Below are 27,075 nucleotides of genomic sequence, written 5' to 3'. Positions count from 1 at the left end.
TATGTGCTATGTATAAATAAAGTTTATTATATTCTCATATTAATGCTCAAACCACATTAGCGTTTTTAAATTAACACTTTAACATAAGTAAAATAGAGAATCAAGGCTGGAAAGGTACCTCAAAGTGTGTAGCACACATAATGGAGAAAAACATTTATTGAATAGTGTATCTGTACACAGTGATGTTATTGGTCCTTTAAATGTGCATCATATAACCTGACATTTACACGAAACTTAAAACTACAAGCAACAAAAGCAACATTTACAAATAACATGAGAGCATCAAATACAGTTTGTGCTGTGCTCCAGTTTATATTGTCGCTGTAATTGTAGTTTTACTATCAAACACCAGGGGGCAGAGTAGAGCTGTAGATGGTCTTTACTGGCCTGAGTGAATCCTCTCAGCTTAAACAATAATACATCAAATGTAGAATTCTTGGTCTTCTTCTTCTTCTATCTTGTCCGCCTCTTCAACTGGTGCACTAATAATGCTGCAACTGTCAGACTGGTTTATGGAAACATCACTCAGGGACGTAGTGTTCATGCTGCTGCTGAGGATACTTGACCCAAACAAGGTGGAGGGAGTGCTGTTGGCGGTGAAGCTGTTTGGAATCCGTCCCAGTGTGGCTGCCCTGTAGGCGTTCTCTGGGAGGCCAGGAGAGAGGGATGGACCGATGTCTTCTGGTGGCGCCGATAGCGGCCGAGAAGTCTGTGGCAGGCTGGATTTGACGTACGCAGACACCACTGTGAGGTCCACGTTACTGCCTGGATTCACTTTGTTCCCTGTGTCCACATCCGTCTCCTCGGCCCCAAGCAGAGCGTCCAAGTTGAGCCGGAAGGGCGGGATGAGGGAGGAGCTCCGGTTGAGGGAGTGGCTCCTGTGATGGGAGCTGGGAGGAGGTCCGGGCGAGGAGCAGGTGGAGTGGGAGCTGGCTGAGCCCAGGTTGGGTAGAGAGAAGAGGGAGCTGGACCGGTGGCCGCTCCACTGGGTCCTCCAGGTGTCCGGATGGTGCTGGTCAACCCACTGGTCCTGCTCGTCACAGGCCAGAGGGTGGGAGCTGTGGGAGGTCTGCTGGACTCTGGTGGATGTTGACCGATGGTGGTGCCGACGGTTCCTGTAGGAGGCGGCGCTACGGGTGAAGGTGGATGGAGCTGAGGCTGACTCTGTGACAGACGATGATATGTAGCAGGGATCTTGTTGGTGTTTGAAGTGTGCACCTTGGACCTGAGCAGGAAGGGAAAGAAAACCAATGAGAATGTTTACTTTAACAAACTTTATTCTTTATACTTCTAAAGAGAAGTTTGACCAGAATTAAGTTGCAAAAAAGACAATTTAAGAAAGTCAGAATATCTTATTGTAGGGTGATTAAAAACGGTTCTAATGAAAGAGGTTGTGCAAAGCACCATTTTCAAGGTAACGCATCTTGATAGATTTTAGGGAAGATATGTTTTAGCCTGATAATCAGACTGAATTTCCATTTTAATTGTTGTAGTTGCTGCACTGGTGACTCCTACTTGCACAAAGGAGTGTGTGATGAGGCAGGGCATTTTGTGAACCTCTGTATGTATTAAAACCTTCAGGTGTATAATAATCTTATCATCTACCAAGACAGTCCAAAAATAACAAGAGCCTTAAGCATCTCGCACCTTGCTTCTGCTGAGTTTCGTTTTTTACCCAGTCACCTCTGGCAGAGAGATGTACAGGGTTTCCTCCGTGCCTTCATTCAATGGGGACGGGTTCAGGAGTACCTTGAAAGTGTTCCTTCCCCTGTCTGATGATATCCCTGGCTTATACCTCGTCTTCCCCTCCTGACTCATCTGACAATTTGCCAGAACTTCTTTGAGGCAAACTGTCCTTCTCCATGGCCTTCTCAAACTTCTTCCTACGTCTCTTTTTGCTTCCACGACCACAGAGGGTGCAGTCCTTCTGGCTTCTCATACTTGTCTGCTGCTTCTGGAGTCCGAAGATCTTATCTTATGGCCTGACTGCCTCCTTCACTGCTGAGGCAGATGCGTAAAAGTCATGTAAATAAAAACATTATAATTTAATAACTAAGTTTAAAATGTGCCTTTGGTTGAAAATGTACTGAAGATTGCATAAATAATAACGCAATATTTTACTTTTAAGATTAGGTCTCTTGCCTTATATCTAATCTAATTATCATATCACACACACTTGGCTCAAGAAGACTGTGTGTGGTGTGCTGAATAGAAGTATGCACACATTATTCTTTAATAAATACAAGTTTAGATGTGGGAAACGCTGCATGCATGTTTTTTGGGTCGTTGCCTCTACAGTGGAGAGTGGACATGGCCCATTTGGATTCCATGTCCCCAATTTCCCACAGGTTTGCCTGGTTTGAAGTTGCGTTCAGTCAGTGTTATGTATTGGCCAGATTTCTGATTACCATGCTGGCAGATTTTGTTGGTTAATACTAGCAAATGTGTTAAGATTACATAATATTTAACCTGAGCTTGAAGGTTCATTCTAAACCTTTGAAATCGCAGTTTGATTACAATGTTTTTGTCAAATAATTTGCTTTGTAGAGCACTGTTGCAGTGTAAGAGAGCAAGGCCACTCTCCCATCTTGATGTATGTCCTAAAGAGGTCGTTAAATATTAGGTCACAGGGGTTACATATTCAAGACTTTTAACTTCTCCCTGTAGGGCTCTCATGCAACCAAGCGCTCCTCACGCAATGTAAAGGCAGCAAAGTAAAGGAGAATGCACTACAAGGGAACCATGGTGTTTACAAAAAGCCCCCAACAGGCCTCCTGTTCTCATCCCTGCCACTTTATGAATCACACCAGCAGCTGGAGAATTCATCAGCGTCTTAGCAGCCCCATGTGTATTACACCTCTATTTATGGACCAAAGTATCACAAAACACAGAGATTGCTGTTTAGAAAACCTGCTTCACCACAAATCTACAGATTATCATCCACAAAGCAACAAGTCTGGAAAAGTAAGAAGCAATATGGTAGATTCCACTGTTCTTACACTAATATGGAAATGTTCTTTTCTTTTAACATGTAAGGCAGCTGCAGCAGTATTAATTTCATTGTTCTGTCAGTTCAGTTTCTCCTCTATGTTTTCCTTCAAAGTATTGAAATGCAACGGTTTTCCTCCTCTCTATGCTGATAGTTTCACCATGTTTCTGTTCTCATGTCTGCTCCGTCATCCGGCTTTCCAACCAAACAATGCAAGCAGAAGCAATAACTTTCCACACAGCAGCCTCAAGGCAATTATTTCCGAGAGCGGGGGGATGTAGGAGAGTTTGCAGATTTCCATATGTTCAGGTTCAAAAAAATATCATGGAAGCAAACCTTAGAGTTCCCGGAGAACAAGAGCTGAACTGTGATTTACCACGTCCTCGTGACAGACCTAAGTCAGTGCACGAAACAGGCAATGTATTCCTAACATTGAACAATATCCTTGCTGATCATGATTGGCTCATTCAAAATATGTATACAGTACATATAACTTTAACTTCAGATGTATTATCCTAAATTCATTATTTAAGAATGAATGTATACAAAAGAACGATCTACTATTTTGGATAAAAGTGAAAGGTTACGCCAAGAAAATGGCAAAAAAAAGTATAGTAACAGCAGTATAGTAACAAGTAACAGCTTGTTAAGGGGACACCTGTTGATGCGAGTGTCTCGTTGAGTGCTTTATCGCTGATTGAGTGGATAACAATCAAACCAGAGCTTACAGTATTTCTTTTTATAACGGCATGCTGGGTACAGCTCGCTCTTGCTACAGCACAACAACAAATGAAGAAAGAGACCAGAGATGTTAAATTGTAGCACTCTAAAACATTTGCACTGCTCAGGGCCCAAGGATGCGCAGTGGGGGGGGGATGAGCGGTTCTCGAGAAAGCTTCAAGCCACATTACCACAGGCGCAGCAATAGGCCCGTTTGCACATTTTGAATGGCCATTGCACTCTTCAACTTACAAGTTGATGCAATGTCAATGTTGTCTTCACAATTTGTTTTCACTGCCCTCAAGTGGACAAAAAGAAATCCGTCGATGAAGGTTTAAAGTTAGAGTTAGGGGCTTGGGAATGTATTATATCAATGAGGGTCCTCACAAGGATAAAAGTACAAATGTGTCAGTGTGTGGAGAAGAAAGTGAAAGTGTAACAAAGCCCCAATGTTTTCCTCTCTCTAACCACCCTCTGGTTTTGTTCTTCTGTCTCCTCTGCAGTTCACTGCCTGTTTATCCTTCTCTCTTCTGCACTTTGTCTGTCTTCTTCTTTCCTTCACTCTGAGCCATGAAGCGGTTGTACGGCTGCATACTTATCCCTCCCACACAGGAAAGAAAGAGGCAGTGAGTGTAGTTGTCTACTGTTGAGGCTGTGATTTCAAACTTAATGACACTTTAGGGAGGCCAAAGCAAAACCAGTTTGTGTGTGTTATCCTAAAGATGCTGCAGGTCGAACTACATGCATTTACTAAAGCTATTTCTGTGCATGTTTGGGTGAAAGTGCCTGTGCCTCCGTCTGCTAATAGGACATGACAGGATCTGTCCAGTTTTCCGTGAGGACAACATGCTACAATGCTGGTGAGGAGCCACAGCAGGGGGTGCTGGGTAATGAGGATGCTGATATGGCGATAATCAGACACTTTACTCTTGTAAACTTCAGTAATGTTGGGATGAGCCAGGTCAGCCAGAGAGTTGACCTCAGCGAGAACAAAACAACACCAATGAACAGTAATCCTCAACTGCACAATACTACAGAAGCAAGAACATTTAGGATTTAAGTTAATAAAACAGGTTTGATTGTGGCTCTTTGGCTGTGGTTTTCCAAAAATTGACTCCATTAATTGCAATGAAAACTTAATTAAACATTGTTAAAAAAAAATTAGTTGGCTTTCAGATTCTGGGTCTCTTTTGGATGAATTTGGAAACTGCAGAGTTTAGTTTCTAATAGTGACAATGAAACAAGCTTTTCATTTCCGTGGTTTCTCATGAGAGAAGCTAAAATTATTAAAACGGATTGCCATGTTGTGTTTCTGTGTTAATAAACATTGAGGATACCATAACAACAATGCTTTGAATTTACAATGGGGGAAATACTTATAGAACTACTATAGAACGGAATACTCTGACTACTCAGTACACATATTTTCCTTTTTCTTTTTGTAAAGACTATTTTTGGGGGCATTTTCGGCCTTTATTTTGACAGGACAGCTAAAGACATGAGAGGGGGGAATGACATGCAGCAAAGGGCCGCAGGTCGGAGTCGAACCCGGGCCGCTGCGTCGAGGAGTAAACCTTTAAATATGGGCACCCACTCTACCAACTGAGCTATCTGGGCTCCCTCACATAATATTTTCAAAGGATTATTTTTGACATTGTGAGAGTTTTCTTCTGTCTTTGTGCTAAGCTACGCTAACCACTATTTTTTATTTCATTTTATTATTCATCTCGAACGATCAACAATGTTGCAAAAGAAAACAAAAAATGTAAAACTACAACAATAAAACCAACAATCACAATTTACCAAAAACCGAAAAAGAAATAATAATAAAAAAGGATTAGTTCGAGAAGGAGCAGGCAGAAGCAAGTAGCTTATTAGGTCCTGCCCCTACTTCACAATATCATATTATTACAAAACAAATAGATATGCAAATACAGCATACAATCTTTCAGGTCTTACAATAACTTACAACAGTACAACAATATACAACAAAACTTTTACCTTACAATTCCATTCCTATGTTTCGGTCTATTCTTTTTTGTATTGGTCAAGTATTGATTTCTTTAATGTATGTTGAACTGAATGATATTATGGCTCTGTTTGATGTCATTGTTGCTTAACAACAGCAGTTCGTATCATGACACAGTGTAATAATGCAGTGTGTTACAGTGCAGAGGACATGACTTCAGGCCAGGTGGCAGTTAAGCATCATGCATATGGTCCATTGTCATGACAGATTAGCTTATTGTTTCTATCAGTGCTGGTCCAATCCCAGTAATGGACTGCTGCTTAATCGGCTTGAACTTTCAAAACTACTTATCTGGCCGCCTGGACACATATCCCCTCTGAAATTGAGACCCTCCAAACAAGTGTGTGTGTGTGTGTGTGTGTGTGTGGGTGTGTGTGTGTGTGTGTGTGTGTGTGTGTGTGTGTGTGTGTTCTAACAGCATACATCTTTGTGTGATTATTCTAAAACAGATGTGTACGTGAAAACATTTTACAGTCTGGATAGATGATGGATACATGTATGGCTGGATAGATTAAATGGGCCTACAAATTGAGGAGACTCAAAGCTGCTTTGTCTACTGTATGAGTTTGTTATTTTTGGCTGCAGAATCTGTTTGACATCCCTCTCGTCTTTCTTCCTCTCTCTCTGCTTCGATTGTTCTTTCACCCAAGACACTGACTTTCTCTGTATTCTTGTATGCAATTAGAAATACAAATTGTAGACGGTGCGAGTCAGCTTTCTTCCTTCCTTCTTCTCTTATTTTGTCATTGCAACTTGGCGGCTACAGTATGTGCTCTGAGTGAGAATAGAGTTGCATAGATAGAACTGAAGATAAGATACCGACAGATTTGTCCTGATCCAAGGAAACTGGGAAGTTATGTGGTTTATATGGTTTATGTGGTTAAAGTGGTTTATAAAAGGCCACATGGTACCAAAAATTGATCACTATTTTCTTGGCCCAAGGGCTAACTCATCTAATTGAATTAAAAGGAGTTAAGTAGTTTTGGGGATATTCTGTTAACAGCAGGTATTGAAGACATGACTTCATTGGTGCTGGTCAATAGTGTAACCTGGGTATTATAAGCGTACAATGTTGGTATTTTACATCTTTTTTTTTTATCTTACTCATTAAAAAACACCATGCATGTGTCCAAAATCACTCTCTATGCTATTTATAGTGCACTCTATATACTATCCACCATTTTACTTGAGTGTCCCTTGAAAAGCAGAAATAGTTGACATGGACACCTAAAAACAAAACACTGACACCAACAGAAATCACCCTTACCTGCAGCAGGATCTTATTTCCATCGTAGTCCTCTGTCTGCCAGCGGACATCACTGATTGGGCTGCAAGGGTGGGGCAGCAGGGGCACCAGCATCCCGACATCTCGTACCCTCATTTCCATCACCGCTGACTCCAGCACCGCCGGACTCTGACCTCGCGGGAGCCTCTTAAATGACAACTGGATCTCCATATCCGGGTTGGAGTACACCACAAAGAAGCAAAAGTCCTCCTTCTTCTGCGCTACCCTGCGCTGAAGCAGCAGCTTGTAAAGCCGCACCATGTCGATATAATTTTCATGTCGGCAATAAACAGTGAATCGCACAATTTCTTTCCCGTAATGGACCTGCCGCACAGCCCAGAGCGGCGTGCCAGCGGACAGAGTGAAAAAGTCCTGACTGCAAGGTGTCAGCGGTAACATCCGGCGGCCATTGCTGACTTTTTCAGTGTGGTGGTAGCGCCAAGGTGGCCTCTGCAGAGCGCGGTGCAGCATCAGTATCTGCTCCTCGCCACCGTACGCCTCCTGGAGGAAGACGATAACCGCCAGGGCTGGCTGGCAAGCTGCAACCGGGCTGCCGTTTTGATGGTGCTTGGGCCGGGAGACGGAGGCCCGCTCTGAGACTCGGAAGAGCTGCAGCTCAGGGTGGACCCACGCCAGGACTGCATCAGCAGCACGCTGCAGGAACTTGCCCTGGCCGGGGTCGGCGATGAGGTGGACGCTGACGAGGAAGGGATCCTGGAGCTCGCCCATGGATAACTCACCTCCACATACAACAGCATCAAGACAAGAGATATGAGAGAGGGTGGAAAGGGCGTGAAGAGAAATGGGATGAGAGAGACACGGGGGAAGATGAAATAATATTATAATCAGCTTGCTGACTTTGAGAAAACAAAACTAGACATTGTTACAGGATTACAATGAAACTGTCACATGTAAACAAGAATGGTTAAGGTTGGGAAAAGATCCTGGTTATGGCAAAAAAAAACTAAGTTATGGTTGAGTTTAGGCAACGAAAACGATGAAAGTCAGGGTAAGATTGCGACCCCTTGCATTCCTCATAGAAAGGTTTCTACATAAAGGGCACACTACTTTTTCTGCATTGACACTGAAAGTCGACACTAGATGTTAATCACAGACTCATCCAAAATCAATATAATTCTTAGCCATACTGGGGGCTGTTTTTTACTCCCAACATTTTCTCTTTCTTCTTCTTTGTTCACCTCTTTGTTCCAAGTTTCCCCATCCTTTCCCTCCCTCCTTCCCACAGGTCTCTCACTCCCAACCTTCTCCATTTCACTCATCCATATCTAACTCAATCTTTCTCCCAATTTCTATGTTTACCTTTCTCCCTCCCCTCTCACCCTCCCTCCTCTCTCCTTTCCACCAGACCCATGCGGAGCAGGGCTCCTGCATGGAGGCTCATTAGTGCCATTAGGAGGTCATTGCTGAAGCCCGGAGGAATGTTTCAGACCACAGCAGGAGCGATGCATTCAGGTGTAGCCTCCCCATGATCCTCTGACCTGGAAAAGCTTTGCACCCTGGCACAGGTACGGCAACACTAATACTAAAATATTCCCAAACTATAGTCATACAGTATTTAGCCAGTGTTTTCATTCTTGCATGTTACATGCACACATTCACAGGCATATCTCCTCATCTCCATGTTCTCTCATTTTGCTACGGTCTTTATCTGACATCTCAGGGGACTTGTCCCATTTCGTCTGTGCTTTGAGGCAGTTTGGGAAAGGACAGAGTCTTCTTGTCCCTGGCACAGCCGACTGTTTGGCTGTTGCCAGAATCCCTCCATGAAACAGAGGCCAAACAGGGGCAAGTTCAGTCTCATGAGTCCCGTTGGCCTTTGCAAAAGGACAGCTGACCACAGAGGTGACATTTTCTAAATGTTAAGATCAGGTTTCGAGGAAACATTGTTCAAAAGGTGGCCATTAGAGCTGTAACGACAGTCAGCTCAGGGTCCAGAATCATAAACAAGATGGGGTTCATGTTTTCATACATGGCTGCATTATTTTTAACAAAGTTGGATGTGCAAAAACAATGTTTTAAAAAAATAACTTTAATTGAAATTTCTTTTTCTTGCTTCTGCATTAAGTTTACTTCTTCAACTTAAACTAGGTCGACAAATGAAAACATGCTTAGATAATGTCTTTGAACAGGTTGGACTGATGACAACAAAAGAAATTTCGTCTTCAAAAGACCCCGATTAAATTAAATTATGTCAACATTTTCAGGTTGAGACCATTGAGAGTGTACACTACAGTTTTTATGTAATGTATCTGTCTCCTCTGGTTTTTCAATGTATGTAAATAAAAACATAATAAATAAACCCTTTGGTTTGGATAAGGACTACAACTTCAAATTGGAAATTATAATTATTTCCACTGGCGGTGTTCATGACTTACTGTACTTGTGAATCCTTACTGCTGATGGACAATAAGTTACAAGTCTTGGATGCCAATCATTGACTTCATTTACAATTTCTGTTACTTAAAATTGTAACAAACTAAACCTGAATAGATTTAATAAGGTGATTTGAAAGGACTCAGATTCAATAAGCGGATTTAATATTGGATTTACATTCGTAAAAAATACCATCAAACCCCAACCCCAACATAAGTGTCCTTGTGGCTGAAGAGATAAATACAGCAGGATCAAGAAAGATCCACTGTAGGTTTAAGCTGGATGCCAGGGCACAGACGTCCTGAGACACACACACACACACACACACACACACACACACACACACACACACACACACACACACACACACACACACACACACACACACACACACACACACACACACAGGGTGCCACGCTCATTAATGACTGCCTGATTGATCCCATTAGAATCTGTCTCCCTGACATGTAGCTGCCATGAAGACACCAAACACAGGGATGATATGGATCTTTAAAAGGTATTTACTGTACAGCACATTGCTCTGTCACACAGACCGCTTGATTTCTCTACAGTAACTCCTATTACACACAGTTCTCAGTGTCCTTTTTCAGGAGTCAGAACATGAAGTGAGCCCAACAGGAACAAAGACTTTTGTTCAAACTGTGCGACTTCTGCCTAATCTAACAAGAACTGATAATAAACAATAAAGCAAACAGAGCAGCAAATACATTACTCTTGCTTTGGTTGAAAAAAATTCTTCATCCAACATCCTAGTTTCTTGCTCTTCATTTTCATTTCCATTCCACTCTTTTATTAAAATCTTTTATTATCTGTTTGTCTGTCTGTTTGTTTGTCAGCCGGATTACAGAACAACTACTTGCCTAATGTTCATGAAACTTGGTTAAAGGGTGTAGCATTGGCCAAGGAAGAACCCTTTACATTTTGGAGCGGATCCAAATCACAGGGATATGGTGCATCTGTGCTGCATTCATGTGGTACCTGAATAATTGGAAAAATTAGTTCCCGACCGAGATAGGGCATGGCCTTGGCAGAGGTCTGTGCTCTCCAAAGTCCCCTTCTCGTTTGTCTATTTTTACACATGTTCACCTGTATCACTTTTATTTCCCCGCCTTTCTACTCACCTATCCAAAGTTCTTGGAAGACTGTAACTAAAATGACTCTGGGATTAAAGAAGAATCTAAGTTTGGGTGAGGATCGAGGCCACAGTCACACTGAAGGCCACACACTCGTTTATTTCTGTCTGATCGCATTAGAATCAAACTGTCAAACAGTTTGAAGCACGTGGATGATTAGTATCCAACTGGATATTTAAAATCCTAGGCAGACACTTGAACTTCGCCTTCAAGAGTGCTATTGCCTACCTTTAAAGACAAAAATGCAACTAAACAATTCATTTTGAGTACTAGCTGACAAACGTTACATTTTTAAGCACCAAACATTACAGGTGTGAATAATAACTTGATAGGATACTGTATCTTGAACTGTCTGGTGTGTCTGTGCTGCATCTTTCCTCATCACTCCCTGTCACTAGGACAACAACATACTTATTTTGAGCTTAAGAAGATAATCAATATGCGAGGTCATCAGTTCGTCATCACTCACTTAGAAACTTAAAAAACTAATGTTGCTTGAAAGTTTCTGCAGAGGAAATAAAATGTCTAACATGAGTGTATATATGTATATATCCAAGCGTTTGAGCCCTAACTTTGTTGTTCGTGATACTGTTTAGTAGCACTTTAGTTTAGTTTAGTTTACAGATGCATTTGTCCCTTCAGCCTCCACTTAAAATGTGTTTGTCATTTAATTAGATCACAGTAAATGCATACATAAAGCGTATGAGTAAACTGTAAGATAACAGCCTTGTTTTTAATATACACTCAGTTTATAACAGTGTCCTAATGTACACCAATGCAGTCTAAACAGTCCTGCAATAAATCCTACATAGGTGGTGTTTCTGTTATTTTAGCCTTTCCAGTCCAGAGGCCTTTAGAACTCTGCCAGACCTTTTGCAAAGATGACTGTTTGTGGTTCTATGTGGATCCATCTCAGTGGATAAACCACCCAATAAATACATACATAATTCATTTAAAAGGAAAGTAAATCAACATATCGGCAGATTTAAGTGATGCAGCTTTGATCAATGACAGACATACAGACAGCTGTGTAGTTTACTGTAACGTATCTGCTGTTTGGTTTAAATATCTAAATTCAGTAGATTCACAGATCTATCTGTCACAAATACAACAGGTATAAACACAGGTGATTAGGGTTGGGCATCGAGAACCAATTCCTACTTGGAATCGTTTAAAAAATTACGATTCCATCAGAATTGTTTCTTTATTGGAATCACTTGGAATCGTTTGGAGGATTTGGTTTCAAATCTGATCATGGGTTCTAAAATTAACATGTGCAAGTTTTGGTTTCCGTAGTGGCCAGGTGCTTGTTGTGTTGCAGCCATGGAGCACAGTAAGCGGTGCTCTAGTGTGGCTTTATTTTACATTGAAAAACCCAGGTCAAACTGCAACCCACCTTTGAATCAAAATAAAACTTTCCTCTTATTTGTGAAATGAGCATGTGACCCGTTTCAACTCCACCACTCAAAGAATCAGAATCGATAAGAACCGGAATCGAAAGGAAGAATCGGAATTGGAATCAGAGTTGTTAAAATCTAAACGATGCCCAACCCTACAGGTGATGAGTTGTATTTTATGGTACACTTAACTTTTTTGAAGAAACAACTCGCACATCCCAAAATTCTTCGGTGCTGGTGCGTTGGAAGTTAACATCAACTTGGAAACAAAGGGAACAAATCCCGCACTCTGCTCTCACTCACCGTTTATTTACAAAAAAACAATGTTTCGGTCAGGAGGGACCGAAACGTTAGTACTATCAACTTTTCCAAGTTGATGGTACACTTAACATAAAAGATACAACTTAATACATTGTACATTCAAGCTGATTCTTTCCTCTAGCAATAAGGTTTAATGGGGAGCTGGCTCAGAGAAGAATACATTAGAGATTAAGTCACCCCAATCCTGTGAAGGGAATGAAGGGGGTTTGTGTGTAATGCTGTGGAGGAGTGTGTCTCTAAGCTCTTAATCCACTCGAGTCTTAAAACATGAGCATGTGCACAACCATCCTCAACACACACAAAATCAATTTGCAAATTTATAGAGGCGTGTCTTTCCTCATTCTCACAGACTTTTACCTCCACTCTGTGTTTTAGTGTTAACTGGCAACACATGCTCGCAGCCATACGCACGGATGATGACGTGAGATAAAACAACACGCCTTCTAGTGGCCCCTGCACATATGAGAGTGATTAGCAGCAAAACTCAACTAAGGCCTCTGTGTGTGTGTGTGTGTGTGTGTGTGTGTGTGTGTGTGTGTGTGTGTGTGTGTGTGTGTGTGTGTGTGTGTGTGTGTGTGTGAGTGTGTACTGCACTCGCAGCTTCAGCTAGCTTGGATCTCGGTGTAAGTCAAAACAACTGAATGAGGAAATTCAAGATGGGAGCCCCTTTTTGTCGTCTGGTAAAAAGAAGTACCAACGAAATTAAAATTTGTAAAGTTTTGAATTTAATATTATTCTGCAAGTTCAGTAAAACCTTTCATTATTTCAAAATGTAAAACACAGACGTTTTCCTTTGATTTAGATACAAAGGTGATATCATGAATTCGCGTAAACATACACGCCACTTTCCTAAAGCCAACTGGCGTGTTATCTGTATGCATTTTGAGCTATCCACATGTATGTCTATGCTCTATACAGCGGACGGCAGTCTGCAACGTCACAGTGTAAACATACACGCCACGTGGCTTTAGAAAGTGCCACGTGGCGTGTATGTTTACACTGTGACGTGTGTTATCGCGAGGCTACGGTTGGGTTTAGGAACGTCACACGCGGGTTTGGGTTTAGGAAACAACAAACATGGAAAGGAAACATCACACGCGGGACACAAAGTCACACACGGGAGGCAATCCCCGCTCTCCTGTATGAAAGTCCTGTGTGTTACCCATCCTCCACCCTGACCAACCTCCCTATGCGGATTTTCGCCCTTTCATACTACTCACTACGGCGTCAATTCACACGCAATCGCAAGGTAATGTAAATTAATTAATGCAAGCCAAACAGCTTTGATAAACACGCAAAAAAAAATTTATGAGTCTTGAGAACACGCCAATAATGGCATACGAATTGGCGTGTCATACATACGCCACTTCATGAGATCAGTCTGTAGATACACATTACTTTTGCTAACGCTGACATATCAACATCTTTAAGTGGATATAGCAAACATGTTGGCAAGCTAAACAGTGAGCTGAAACTCCCTATAATGCTCTGTAGTGGGGAGTGAAGCTGCACATTCAGGTAACAATTCTCTGTAAGCTCATTGAGCAACCCCTTCCACAGTGTCACATTGTTTTCACATTTTCATTTGATACATGTGTGGTGTTTTAAAAAATATTGATTATCGCCATTTCAAAAGAATCGAAAGTCCACAACATTCTATAATTTTCTTGTTGATAAAAAATCCAATTAAAATACCAAAACCAACAACAAACTCCTCCTACTTAAAAGTATTGTCTGTGTATCCAAAGCCTAATATATCTTATTCCTCTATGCCACAGAGCTCCATTGTTGTCTAAAAACTGTTAAAAACACTATATTTAGCCACATCGTTGCCCTGGATGACCTTTTTTGGTCACTGTCATGGACACACACAACATAGCTTGTTTTAAGTCAATCCCACATTCACTGCTCTGCTGCTGGAAATACCACAAAGCAACAGTGCCTGAAATGGGCCAGTACTCACCAGTACTGAGTACTGGCAATTCTGATTTTCCTCCACATGAGTACCCTTACTTCTAATTGTTATTAATAGTATTATAATAAGGCTGATATTTATGCCAAAAAAGGCTATATATCATGATTTCTTGGGAAAAACCAAAATCACAACACAGCCTTATCCTTAACACAGTTCTCAAATGACAGACATTAACGTGAGAACGACGACAACCAAGTTTCACAGAGGATAAAAGCAATCAGATCAAAATGTGGAGCCGCTGTTTTCTGGCTTTAAACTGCTGCTGGTTTCAAATTTACAAATTAGATTAGATAGGTTACGACAGACTGTCTAAAGATTAGAAGGGGAGACTTAGTAAGGAGACCAAAGCCAGTCAACAGGGCTAGTCCAAGTTCATAAATTCATGCATGCCATGTGACCGTCACTGTCCCAACAGACCTGGGAGAAGGCAGCTTAGCTTAGTAGAGGGACAAATAGCTGAAGAGGTGCTGATGCTGTGACACTATTTACTGTAACTCCATTTTTAATCAGTAGGTACCCAAACATGCCATGCATTTAAATACATCTTGTTTTTTTTGGTGCACGATCAATTGGAGGCCCCCGGGTATTAAACATATTGACACACAGACCTGAGATCAGCAGCAATACAACAGTGCCAACTAAGAAAATTGAAATTAATCGGACTACAGTCCTGTAGTCCTGTTCGGTTCCAAGCAGTGAAAACCTCTATCTCCAACCTCATAGTCACTGTTGTTTTATTGTTTTCACTTTAAATGTGGTAGGAGAGCAGAGCCAAAATAACAAAACATATTTCACTGTGCAACTAATTACAGACTGCACTGAACGTGCACTCAGTGAGCACACACTCACTAATTCATTAAATTGAAGGGCCCACAACAAGGCTGACAGACAAAACTGCTTCAATTAGACCATTAACAAACAGCTGACTGAAGCGTATTTAGCTGCGATCACAGCCTCATAGTCCAAACCTCATTTTGGAGTACGCACATTTGGTAACACTTAATCCAGGCTGCCGTATGGCAGTGTGTGTGTGTGCGTGCGTGTGTGTGTGTGTGTGTGTGTGTGTGTGTGTGTGTGTGTGTGTGTTGAGTTGTTACGGGTGGTCCTTGATCCATCAGGTGCTATACAAACTGACTGTGCTGAAAGTGCCTTGGCTGACATCACTGCAAATGGTTTGGCGTGTAAATAGATACTCAGCACTGAGACCAGTGCGTCATCTTCCCCAGTGTCTGAGTGTGAATGAAAGTCTGTCCTGATGAAAGGAAAAGAGGTAGCGAATGCTCAGACCTCACTTTAACCAATAAGGGTGTAATTTACTAAACACCAAACACAAAGACAGAAATAAAGTGTGAGGCAGAACTAAAGCTGTACTGTACTAAAATTTGAGATTATAAAATACATATCATAGCGTAGCTCTTCTTTCCAAACACAAGCACGTAGCTATAGTTGACTTGCTTCAAAAGGACATGTACTAGTACAACCAAATATTTTAAACTTAAATTTAAAAAATGTAATGTGCAGAAATGTTTCAGGTCAGGGTCAAACTAAAATTAGCAAAAGTAAAACATAACAAAATATAAAAATGCAACCTAAAGCACTTCTCTGTCTTCCGGTGTCTATGTATATAGCTGTCTGCCTGCAGATGAACAAGTTTTACACGCCTGCATGATGTTCAGCAGTTCTAAGTGCAACTTAAAACTACAGCAGAGCTTGAATTATTTTAAGGAAGAAAGTAAAACTTGACAGGCTCCTGCACTTTCACAAGTACGTATGTAATCCACTGCCTGATATACAACAGTGTGGGTCGTGTACAAATGTTGGAGAGTGGATATTTTTTTTAAGTTGCATACACATATGTTCCTGGTTCTGCTAATCTGCTGCCTGTCTGAGCCAGATAACAAGAGCAGGGCCACGGGAATTACTAGATGCACACGCAGTCTGGACGAGCAAAGTGTTTGACTATGTGGTAAAGATTCATAATTTTACTGCTGACGACTTACACAATAACTTTTTTGATGCTGTTGGTCAGTAGCAGGTCATGGTTTGCTACTGACCAACAGCATCACAGAGAACTAAGGACTGGACTAACCCCATTAGTGATACTATTATGACCAGCAGTTTTTCAGCAATAGCCATTACATGTATTTACATTCTGTAAACTTCTTTATACTGTATAGTGGTTTTCACTGCAATTGGCAGAGTCCGCCTTTTTTGTGTGACTCAAGTTGCTTACTAGAGCACAAAAGAGTCAATTTTACTGTTTGGAATTTGATCTAATTGATATCAGGCTCTCTGTTTACTGTTCACTCTCCCACAATATATGTATCAGAGCTGTATAAATGCCTGCTAATGCAAACCAGAAACAATTCCTACTGCTGCATGTTCACTTTAAGAGTGTTCAACTGGGAATGTACAGGGTGACTTTTAATGTGAAGCATCCATCGGAAATAAAGTGTATTTGTCCCGTCAGCAGATTTTGTCAGCAGATAATTGTTCGTTTTTGCAAGCGTGAATAAAGTAAAGCACATATGCATATGTGTGTGTGTGTGTGTGTTTGTCTCAGCGAGCAGACATCTGCTGGTGACAGGCTGAAAATATAAACCCCTGACATCAACTTGTGACTCCCAGGCTTTTGTTAGACTACTATCAATCCTGTCTAGACCCCTGTGGTATAAAAGACTCACTGAACTGCTCAATATGCTGATGCATATTTATTTTATTCACCGTTTTGAAATCTTCCTTTCATTCCTCATTTCTTTCTTAGAGAGATATATTTCCACAGTCTTTGTTTTGCTTCCCATTACCTGCAAACGTTAGATGAATCCTGAATAATTTTCATGTTTTCTTTTCATCTTTCATCCAAGTTTTTCTCTTTTCTCTCTCTGGTTATTTTCTCTCTCTTCCATGTGTCTACATCTGTGCATAATAAATACATCTACAGTAGATTTCTTTCAGATATTCAAGTGTGACAAATCATGCATCCTCTGTTAGTATATTTGTATTCGCGTCTCTGCCTGGCGTCTTTGTGTTGTAACAATCTGACCTATACATAGTTTAAAAACCTTCTTTTGGCCCAAAAACATTCATTACTCTGACAGCCCGCTCCCTCCAGCTTACATACATGTACACACACACGCACACACACACACACACACACACACACACACACACACACACACACACACACATGCAGAAACCCATTGGGGGCAGGGTCACAGGTCACTCACGATGAATGGACACTCATCTGCTGTGACCAATAGAAAGTGATGTTGTGTGATTAAGTGTTTGGGGTGGGGCTCAGTTGAAGCCTCTTGAATCAAAACCTATTTACCTTCTATTGAGCCATCAAAAGATGCTGCACCCACCAGCTGCTGACAGCATAAAGACAGATTACACTTCACATTTTGTTTGCTGTTGCATGAAATTTTGCAACCACCATCTCCACTTCTTAACACTCTCTGAGTGATACAAAATATTGCAAAAGCCTTTGCATTCATGAAACGTTTTAAAGAATACATATAAATTCAAGGTTTTAGCTACTTTTATTTCTAATGCAGAGGTGGCAGTGGTACAGTATGTTATATACACTGTATATCATTTGTCATTTGTTCCATTTTCCAGAATTGGCTTCAGTCTTCAACACGGCAAAAACTACACCGTTAAGTGAGATAATGTTTAATCTTAAACTACATTTTTAATGTAGTTGGATTTGTTCAGTGTATGAAACAAAGACTAGACTAGACTTGTCTTGATAATTATTTTTATTTATTTTAGCTGTGTTACGCTTATGTTTAGAATGTTTTTAGCAGTATGGCTCGGCCAACAAAAGCTTTAAATGAACAATGAACTCTGTTGTTTTTAAGGAGCAACTGTGAAATGCTTGACCCTCGACTGCACCAGTGGGGCTGCTCAGTTTACAGTAATAGACTCACTGTCCTAAACAACTGACAACATATTGACATAGTTTCAATTTCAAGCCATTTGAATTCCTCCAGTGTCTGTTGCATAGGACCTAAAGTAGCGTATAACCTCAGTCATACTGATGTTGGTGGTTTAACATGATATCAGTCTGTCTACAGTGGGGCTTATGGCTGGTCTAAGCTGAGGTCAAAGGCCAGGGGTTAAGACCATCTGTATATACGCTCTCTACCAGAACCTAAATATACTTATGTGGAGGCAGCAGACGAGGGAGACTGATGCTGCATGTACGTTTGCATATGAACTCCGCACACGGACATGCATGAATACACACACAAAGGACAAAAACGAGACAGCCACAAACAGAGTTGAGACAGTTGACTTCTCTACATCGTCCTTTCACATCTCTGGAAAATCATTCATCAAGCCCGTCCTTTCTGTTGTCATCATTAGTGTGGGCATCAGTTTGATGAATAAGCTGACGCTGCTTTTTCACTTCTATCTGTATGTAGGATGTGCATGTTTGCATAAACTAATTTTCTCAGTCTCACAGCTAGTATTGGACAAAGACCTTCCTGTGATTTTCAATAATTTCAGAGATCACTGTTGTCAACCCTGAGACAATCCCTTACTAGCAGTTCAACATACCATACCCTTTACACATTTGAGGGGCCTTGTTATATGAAGTAAATGGACACCTGTCAGCCGATCAGACAGAAGTATTTTCCATGTATTGGAATTGGTAAGTATTTTCTATATTCTATTCCAATCATCCTTTGGATGACTTTCAGTCTATACATCTGAGTGGTGCACAAGCATGGTGAGTTCCTAAAGCAAACAAAGACAACAGCAATTCTGGTCCAGTAGTGTCTTTCTAATTGTGGTCAAACTTTTCCATATGCTGTATTTAAAGTTCTTGTGTTTTCTGACAATGTGTCTATGCACGTTTTGTTACGATCCTGACCTCCAGTGGAGACAGAGACAATAGTGGGCAGAAGATCATCTGATACAGTAAAGACAAAGGAAACATGAGGGGAAAAGACCAAACCAGACACTGCTGGATCAATCTGTGTGTGTGTGTGTGTGTGTGTGTGTGTGTGTGGTGGTCCTCTACTTCCTGATGTGCGGGTGTGGTGCCGGTGGGATAACGCAGCTTCCTGTAGTCCAGATTAATGGCCTAATATTGGATATAATTCTCCCATTGTGAAAGGCCCGGAGACCTGGCAATCAGACTGGGGAGAGGTCCTGACCTCTGCAAACACAGATCTTCACAATCATACACACATTCACACAAAACTACACACACACACACACACACACACACACACACACAGTATGTACAAAAGTACTCAGTAGCAAGAGGCGACCTCGTAGTTCAAGCACTGTTGGCACTTATAACAACAAACAATATTAAGTAGCTGATCTGTAACTCAATGTGTATTTACGAAGACAATTTCACACACTTTCATCCATTTGAATGAAACTTTTAAAACAATTGAACGATAATAAAGAAAGTCCAACATCCAATATCATATTGTATCCCTATATGTGATCAATATCATATTGTGGTATCAATATCAGCATCACAGAAGTTATCACAAAAGTTTAAATGAAAATAAATCAAATGAAAGCCACCACAGATATGTTTGTCTATTTAAGTATAACTCCAGTTTATTACATATCACACTTGGATCAATTCACTCAATATGATAATACTGTATTCATTTATCATGTGAATGATCATATAAGTTATTTCTGAGATCTGTAAATGCTGCAATATCTTTAAAAAGTCAGATGGAGTATCAGATGATCAGATGGATTGTATACACAACAAGAGTTTATCCAGATTATCTAAATCACAATCCAGATTATCGGGCAAACAACTATAGAGTAAGTAGAGTAAGTAAGAAGTTGGTCTGTAAACTGTGATGGATAATAGTTTCACTGTTCGCCTTGGTTTTCTCTTCCAAATAAGTTTGACCAACCTTGTTTAGCAACCTGTCTGACCGCCTGACTGCTGGTGTTTCTTGCCCAATCTTTTTAGCGATGTCGCTGCAAATTGTAGTAAATCAAAGTTATCCTAAGCATGTAACACATTTCATGATTTGTTGAAATAGATTATGAGTGGCGCCCCACATTAATCTAAAAATTCCACTACAGAAATGCTTAGTACACCAAATATTGCACTGACTGCATTCAGATTTTATGGGTGTTTGCTTGTGCTTTTAATCATATTTCCCTGGGAAATGGTTGTGGGAACTGTGTATCTCAAGCAAGTCTATGTATGAAGCTTAATCTTCGTTCACACCAAATCAGGTGTAATGTAAAGGATGTTCATTAATATCAAAAAGTTACGCGCTAAAGCTTCAACTAATGTAAATAAGGTGAAAATATTATTTTCTTTTTTCTTTTTAACAGCACACTAAGAAGAAGTTTTTTTTTGTACCAATCATGTGAAATGAACATGCTTCCCAAAGCTTTATTTTTATTTATTTTTAATTGCCCCATCAAGACAAATGTGTATTTAATTGATTGCATGATTGCCAACCATTCACTATATCCAATGTGAAAAATGTCTCTAGCATGTTCCATCACAGTATATGGACGCTAAGGTGGAAGTAGGAAGAAAACAGCAATCATTTGAGCAATTTGTTCTTACCATACAAACAAATCTTCCCTAAAACGTGCTGTAGGCCATACGGACCACTACACACACACAAACACAATCCTCTCCCGTGAGTGGATTTATTTGTCAGTGTGTATTAGGGAGATAAAGTCCTGGGACTGAGCTGTGTGTGTTTGAGTCACTGCTAACAATGCTTTATGTCACCATTAGTTTACTTACTGCTGGTTGAGGACAAAGGACTGTAATCAGACCTGCAGAGGACGACAGAAAAGAGAAGGGGGGATAAAGTGTGAGAGAGGCAATGTGGACAGGGAGCAAGAGAGAAAATGAGGACATGAAACAGAGAGAGGAGACAGGAGTTTATATTACAGTATGAAGTACAATCCACATGATTTACAGGATGACACACTCCTATTTCAAATAAAGTGCTGACAGCTAGCTAAACAGAAGGAGAGGTCTAACTGGAAAGGTCACCAAAATGCACATAGACATTTCATAGTGGTTTTCGAGTATTTCTATGTCATGCTCCTTTATACTTACTGCATTCCACTATTTTCCAGAGGGAAATCTGGTTGTTTTTACATTTTAACATTTATTTGACAGCCGTAATTACTAGTTAATTTGCAGATTAAGATTCATGATTCCATACTTCTTCTAAAATATGATTGTTGCGCATCGTTAAAGAATGAACTGCCCAATAGTGTATAAAGTAGTTAGAATTAGCTCCATTCCAACCAGCAATAATGCTGCTTACACATTCATGCATATTAACGTAATGACGACTTGATAAGTCCTTCATTACAATTAATAATCCAACAATATAATATATTTATAATGATATGATATGCAATAATGAGTACCTTTTCTTTTGAAACATGAGCCAAAGTACTTAGGTGTTATAAGAAAATGGTGAATGCAGGACATTCACTTGTAACGAATGTAACGAAACTGTCAGTTCATCCACATGATACAAGCCTTCTGTGATCGCACACCACCCCCACCATTAGCTTTGTATCAACTCATTTGGCAATGGCTTGAATGTAATGTTCAGACGTTTATTGATATCAAAAAGTTACGCACTAAAGCTTTAACTTAAAATGCTTATTTTAGACAACATGATTCCAGAAAAAAAAAAAAAAAAATGTACTAATGATTTTTAGTAATGACTACTAATGTAAACTTGATTTGTCTACTGCATCAACTTAGAGCTCTGTGTTCATACAACTTGACTTGTTAAGTTTCACCTTGTGTAAAAACTTAGATGGTTTACAGCAGCAGGTTTCCCTGCAAATTTCTAGTGAAGTCAACTAATTCGGGATAACAGTATAGGGAAGCAAAATTAGATTTCTGCTAATCTGATCTCCTAGGATTAGAGAACAAATTCTGGCATTTTGTGTAATTACACAAATATCTGTGATTTTAATCATACAAGAAGCATACATGCCCACATACAAGACTGATTGAGTAGCTAGCCTGCATCCCACACATGTTATAATTCCCTTAGCTGTCTGTGAAATCTCAGCTCACATGTACACCACAGAACCTGAGATTGTCCCACGGGAGTCAGCTGACGACCAGTGAAAACTGTTCTCTCTCTCTCACACACACACACACACACACACACACACACACACACACACACACACACACACACACACACACACACACACACACACACACACACACACACACACACACACACACACACACACACACACACACACACACACACACACACACACACACACACACACACACACACACACACACAGACTCCATCTCTAAACTAATAAAGCCTCTGGAGCTACAGGACAGCAGGAAGCAGAGGAACATGACTGTTTCCTGCAGCAGGAGGTTATCAATCTAACTAACAGGGGCATTAGTGGTGTAGAGAAAGTAATGGATGGGAAGTAGAAGAGGTGAGCAGAGAAAGGTAAGAAGAAAAGATGACGGGGTACTGCAGAGGGGAAAATGTTGGCATAGGGAGCGACAGAAAAGACAAATATACAGAGCAGATTATAAATGACCAGAAGGTTCCTCCAAAAAGGACACAGAGTGAAACTCACAGACGTGTCCCTGCGTGCACGGAAAAAAATGACAATGTGGAAAAAATACTTTTTTTAAATTCATGACTCTTTGGAGTAGAGTTGGATGTAGTAGTGTGTGCAGTTACAGATCTGTTTTGATGGCTCCCATGGGTGTGTGTATTTGGCAGGACTCCCCCAGTTAGCATCTCGGCTGGAGTTCCCAGTCTGGCCACGCTGCCTTGCTTCATCTCCGTCCAAAGACAATAAACTCAAAGTGAAGTGAAGACAGGCAGCAGTGCGGTCATGCACAATGGGTTTGACTGCAGAGTGACCTGATGGGGTCTTAAGTCTAAAGGGCTTGTTTGAACAGATTCAGTTGTCTCTTATTTGATTTGGGTGGGGATTCAGGGAAGGAGAGAGAAGAAAACAGGAAGATGAAGAGCATGGATAAAGATAGAAAGACACAGAACATTAAAGCAATAAATCCTCCTCTAAACCGTGAATCACGTGAGCATTTTATGGCCTGCCACCTCTATAGTTAAGGTCTGGTTATGTTATGTTCGGGAAAGATTTTTTTGTCATGGTTTAAAGAAACCAATGCTGACTGATGGTAGGATATGCAGTAGCGGTTTTTGGCACGGGCGAAGCGGGCAGCCGCCGGGGCGGCATTTTTTCATCACACATGGGGCGGCACGAGCACTTTAAAAAAAAAAATCCTCAAAGCGTTTTTTTACTGTATTATCTATCATTTCACTGTGTGGGGAATTGGCAAATTGTTGAGTTGATATTAGAAGCACTTTTCCGGTGATGGCTGAGAGTTACTGTGCAGCCTCCAACTGAGCTTGAAAACGTAAATGTGACGTGAGCAACCCATCTGAAAGGTGTAAGTCTTCTGGTAGCTGTGCCAAGAGAAATCTCAATCATTCCGAATCTTGCAGATACGGAGAGCGTAGGTATATGTAAGGAGATAACATGGGCACAGGCTAATTATTACTAACTAAAATGCTAGTTAACATTAGTAATTAAACTTAAACAGCTAATGTGAGTCGAAACTGCCTGCAAGCTTCTCCTGTACTGTATGGTAATTCCTCTACTATGCGACAGTAAGTTGTGTGGCTATGTCTGCTACGGAGCCATAACGTGAGATACAAGGTAATGGAGCCTTTTATACATTGTCGTGTTTCTTTAGAAATAAACAATGGACAGATAGAGTCTTTAAACGCTTCAGATGTAAAGTTATTCGCTGTCAAAGTGGCGTCAAAATGAATGGAAGTCAATGGAATGCTAACGGGAGGTGATGGCTTGGTAGCATCAAAATGGCGCCATAGGAGCTATGCGTTCTGGGGAGAGGCTTACCTCCTTGGTTGATAGTCGTGTGTGTTCGTGTCGGCCGTCTGAAATGCAAACATTTTTTGACTACTTTTTTTTTTTAAAGGGCGTGCACCTGTGAGCACCCACAGAGGAAAACATAATTCGGCGCCTATGTTGCTTGGTCTCCCAAATGGAACGGTCCGGACAAGGGGGGGTGGAATGGGGATGATAAGGATCCATTGGAGATCTAACCCAACTTTAGGATTGCTCTCAGGATTGCACTTAGGCTACTCTGCCAGTCACCGTGGCTCAAGCAGAGATGAGCTTTTCAAATTTAAAGTTGATCAAGTCATAGCTGAGGTCAACCATGTCCCAGGAACGACTCACTGGCCTTTCCATCAGTATCAATCATTCAATAGGGGAGCAGATTTCATACGATAACATCATTGATGATTTTGCATCAAGGAAGGCCATTTTATTATATTATTATTATGACGTTTTTACAAAGAACATGTTAGCGTACAGTTGCCAATTTACATATCTGGCGGACATTAACGGAATGTTTCATTCTCCTTTCAACTCTGGTTTGGTCTCTACCATGTCCTGAGAAAAAAATATGTTTGTTATGTACTATGTTCACCAGCCAGTTTCCAACTTTGTCTGGCTGCTGTTTGGTGCTAGGCAGATCGTACAGTGGGTTTAGCACAGATTGTTTGCTTAAAACAGCTGCCTGCTGTGATATAGCTGGAAATGAGGTTGATGAGACTGAACCAAACCTTTAATGTCCTGTTAAACCAAAACAATGAGCTAAAAGACACTAAAAAATGTGTATTAGGGCAGGCCAACTGACACTTTAATTATAAGGAAGTGTATAATTGTTTACTTATGTTTCTAAAGTACAATAAGGTCTTTATGAAGTCTGTGACTTGGGACAGAAGGAGAGATGCAGAGACAGTCTGAAGTGTAGAGAATGATTAAAAACAGTGGATGTGGGAGCTGAACAGGAAGTGGAAAGAGGCAGGAGAGGTGGAGGATGTGACCTGATAGAGGTGGGGGCTCTCTGGTTATCAGCTGGACACTCCGTGATTTTCCTTTTACATCAGCACTTTACACAGAGCTCTCTACTGCTAAGTTTTCCCATGAAACATGTTCTCTCTCACACACATTATGTTGTTAGGTTCCAGTTCAGCTAATAAAATAGCATGGACGCAGGTGACTCCGGGATTTACTGATGTCAGATGACTTTTCGAGCTTACTTATTTTCAATATGAGAGTAAAGAGGTATTCTTGTTTGTTTTTTTTACTTTTAACATCAACCTTGCCCAGGGACAACAGAGGAAAAATGTGTTTTTTTCTTGATAAATAAATTATATTTTAGTTAGTATCAGAGATATAGGGGCCCTAAGACTGCACAGGCTACAATTTTTAAGACTGAAAAATCTCATAACTAGAGAAGAGCTAATAGGCTGGGTGATATTGACAACAGGAATTATCGGAGCATTTCTTGATATTGACAGCTGACTTCATGTTATATTTACTTAAATACTCAAAAAACATGTTAAAAAGATAACCGTATCACATGTTTTTATTTTACGGTTCAAATAAGATCCTATACATTTCAAAACACACTATGTTATAAAGTATGTGTATGTATTTAAGATTGCATATAACAGATCTGAGTCATTCCGATTTTTGATGATGACTTCAAGGGGCGAAGGGTTATGTAGGATCTGCCTCTAAAACACACACACAAACACAGATCCTTCACTACAACAACACCACATCCAGCAGTAGACAGACATACCGCATGAGAAACTGAAGCACATCTTTGTCTAATGGCTGAAAACAGAGAGAAGAAAACATTCATTTAACTCTCCGTTGTCAAAACATTCTTGAATTAAGCTTCAACAATAATGTGGTTGTAGCCTACTCATTAACAACTAAGGTGGTGATTAAGACTTAACTTTCTACTAAAGAATTATGATCACACCTCCTTCATATGCCCTCATCAGTTGTTTAATCAAGTATTGGCACATGGGTGCAATCCAGGAATATCAGCATAAATAAATAATAAGTATAGCCACATGATAACAAGATTTTGGACCTGCAATGATTGATCAATAACACTAGATATCTACTGTCACTTTATCAGATTGATAATGCACAATCGACCCGTCACTTTTCCTAAAATATATTTACATTACGTTCTGTTTCTGTTTTGTTCGATTATACCCGGTTTCGCTGCTGAGATTGGTAACACGCCAAACTCCATTTAAAACTGTGTCGATTTAATGTTGTCTTGCTTATATATGATAAGATAGCTCTGGTAACATATTTTCTCACCGTTAACATATACTCGCTTTAATTCGGCATATCGTTACATTAACACCCTTTCTAATAAATATATGCTCAAGACATGTTTCAATAGTCTATAACGTTACTAGTAAAAAAAAAAAATACTCTGCGTGGAATGAAGATTTGTGTCTGGTTTTCCACAAAAAAAAAATTAAATTACATTTTAAATGATTGCTAAATTATTTAAATTGAATCTACTCCTACTCCCTCATTAAAAAAGAAATCTATAAGCTATGAATATGATATGTCATATCTCAGTATGATTTCTGCTTCACTCACCCTCCAGTCTCGGCTCCTGAATCCACGCAGTCATCGTCTGCTGAGGTTTTCTCCATCTCAAAGGCTCGGCTGAACAGCAGTTAGCTGCATTGTTTCAAAGTCCCGAGGTAACGAATAAGACAGGGGCATTTAAAAACACGGTACGGTTTAGATAAGACAGTTACATGAACGAGCAGATAGTCTGAATGAGCCGGTTTCTAACTCCTGACATGCGATAAGCTGTCTGGTTAACTAGTTGGAGCCATAGGTTGGAGCAACAGGCGACTGACTCACTGTTCTCTGCGTCAGCTGCGCT

At 40.5% G+C, this 27,075-nt stretch overlaps 1 protein-coding gene across 2 annotated transcripts; it reads right to left on the bottom strand.

Moving 5' to 3' along the window:
• fam124a (family with sequence similarity 124 member A) lies at positions 1-27,075 on the bottom strand. Of its 2 annotated transcripts, XM_028592234.1 has the most exons (5): positions 26,781-27,075; positions 25,951-25,985; positions 21,028-21,059; positions 7,006-7,763; positions 1-1,225 (listed from the first exon to the last, which is right to left on the bottom strand). In XM_028592234.1, exons 2-5 carry the CDS (start codon positions 25,953-25,955, stop codon positions 422-424), a joined length of 1,599 nt encoding a protein of 532 aa, XP_028448035.1. In that variant the 5' UTR covers positions 25,956-25,985; positions 26,781-27,075; the 3' UTR covers positions 1-421. The 2 variants fall into 2 exon arrangements, with proteins under 2 accessions (XP_028448035.1, XP_028448034.1); XM_028592233.1 differs by lacking the exon at positions 25,951-25,985.

The sequence above is a fragment of the Perca flavescens genome, chromosome 11, assembly GCF_004354835.1.
Source record: "Perca flavescens isolate YP-PL-M2 chromosome 11, PFLA_1.0, whole genome shotgun sequence".
In the NCBI taxonomy this organism is placed as follows: Eukaryota; Metazoa; Chordata; class Actinopteri; order Perciformes; family Percidae; genus Perca; species Perca flavescens.
Note: the sequence above shows the minus strand (reverse complement) of the source record. Positions and strands in the feature narration are given on the sequence as shown.

Bases quoted from the DNA above. Each gene is read 5' to 3' on its own strand.
- fam124a (XM_028592233.1), bottom strand. From the start codon at position 26,836: ATGGAGAAAACCTCAGCAGACGATGACTGCGTGGATTCAGGAGCCGAG. The intron at 21,060-26,780 runs GTGAGTGAAGCA...CGTCCTCTGCAG, and splicing joins TCAGGAGCCGAGACTGGAGG to GTCTGATTACAGTCCTTTGT. The intron at 7,764-21,027 runs GTAAGTAAACTA...TTGTATGTGGAG, and splicing joins TCCTTTGTCCTCAACCAGCA to GTGAGTTATCCATGGGCGAG.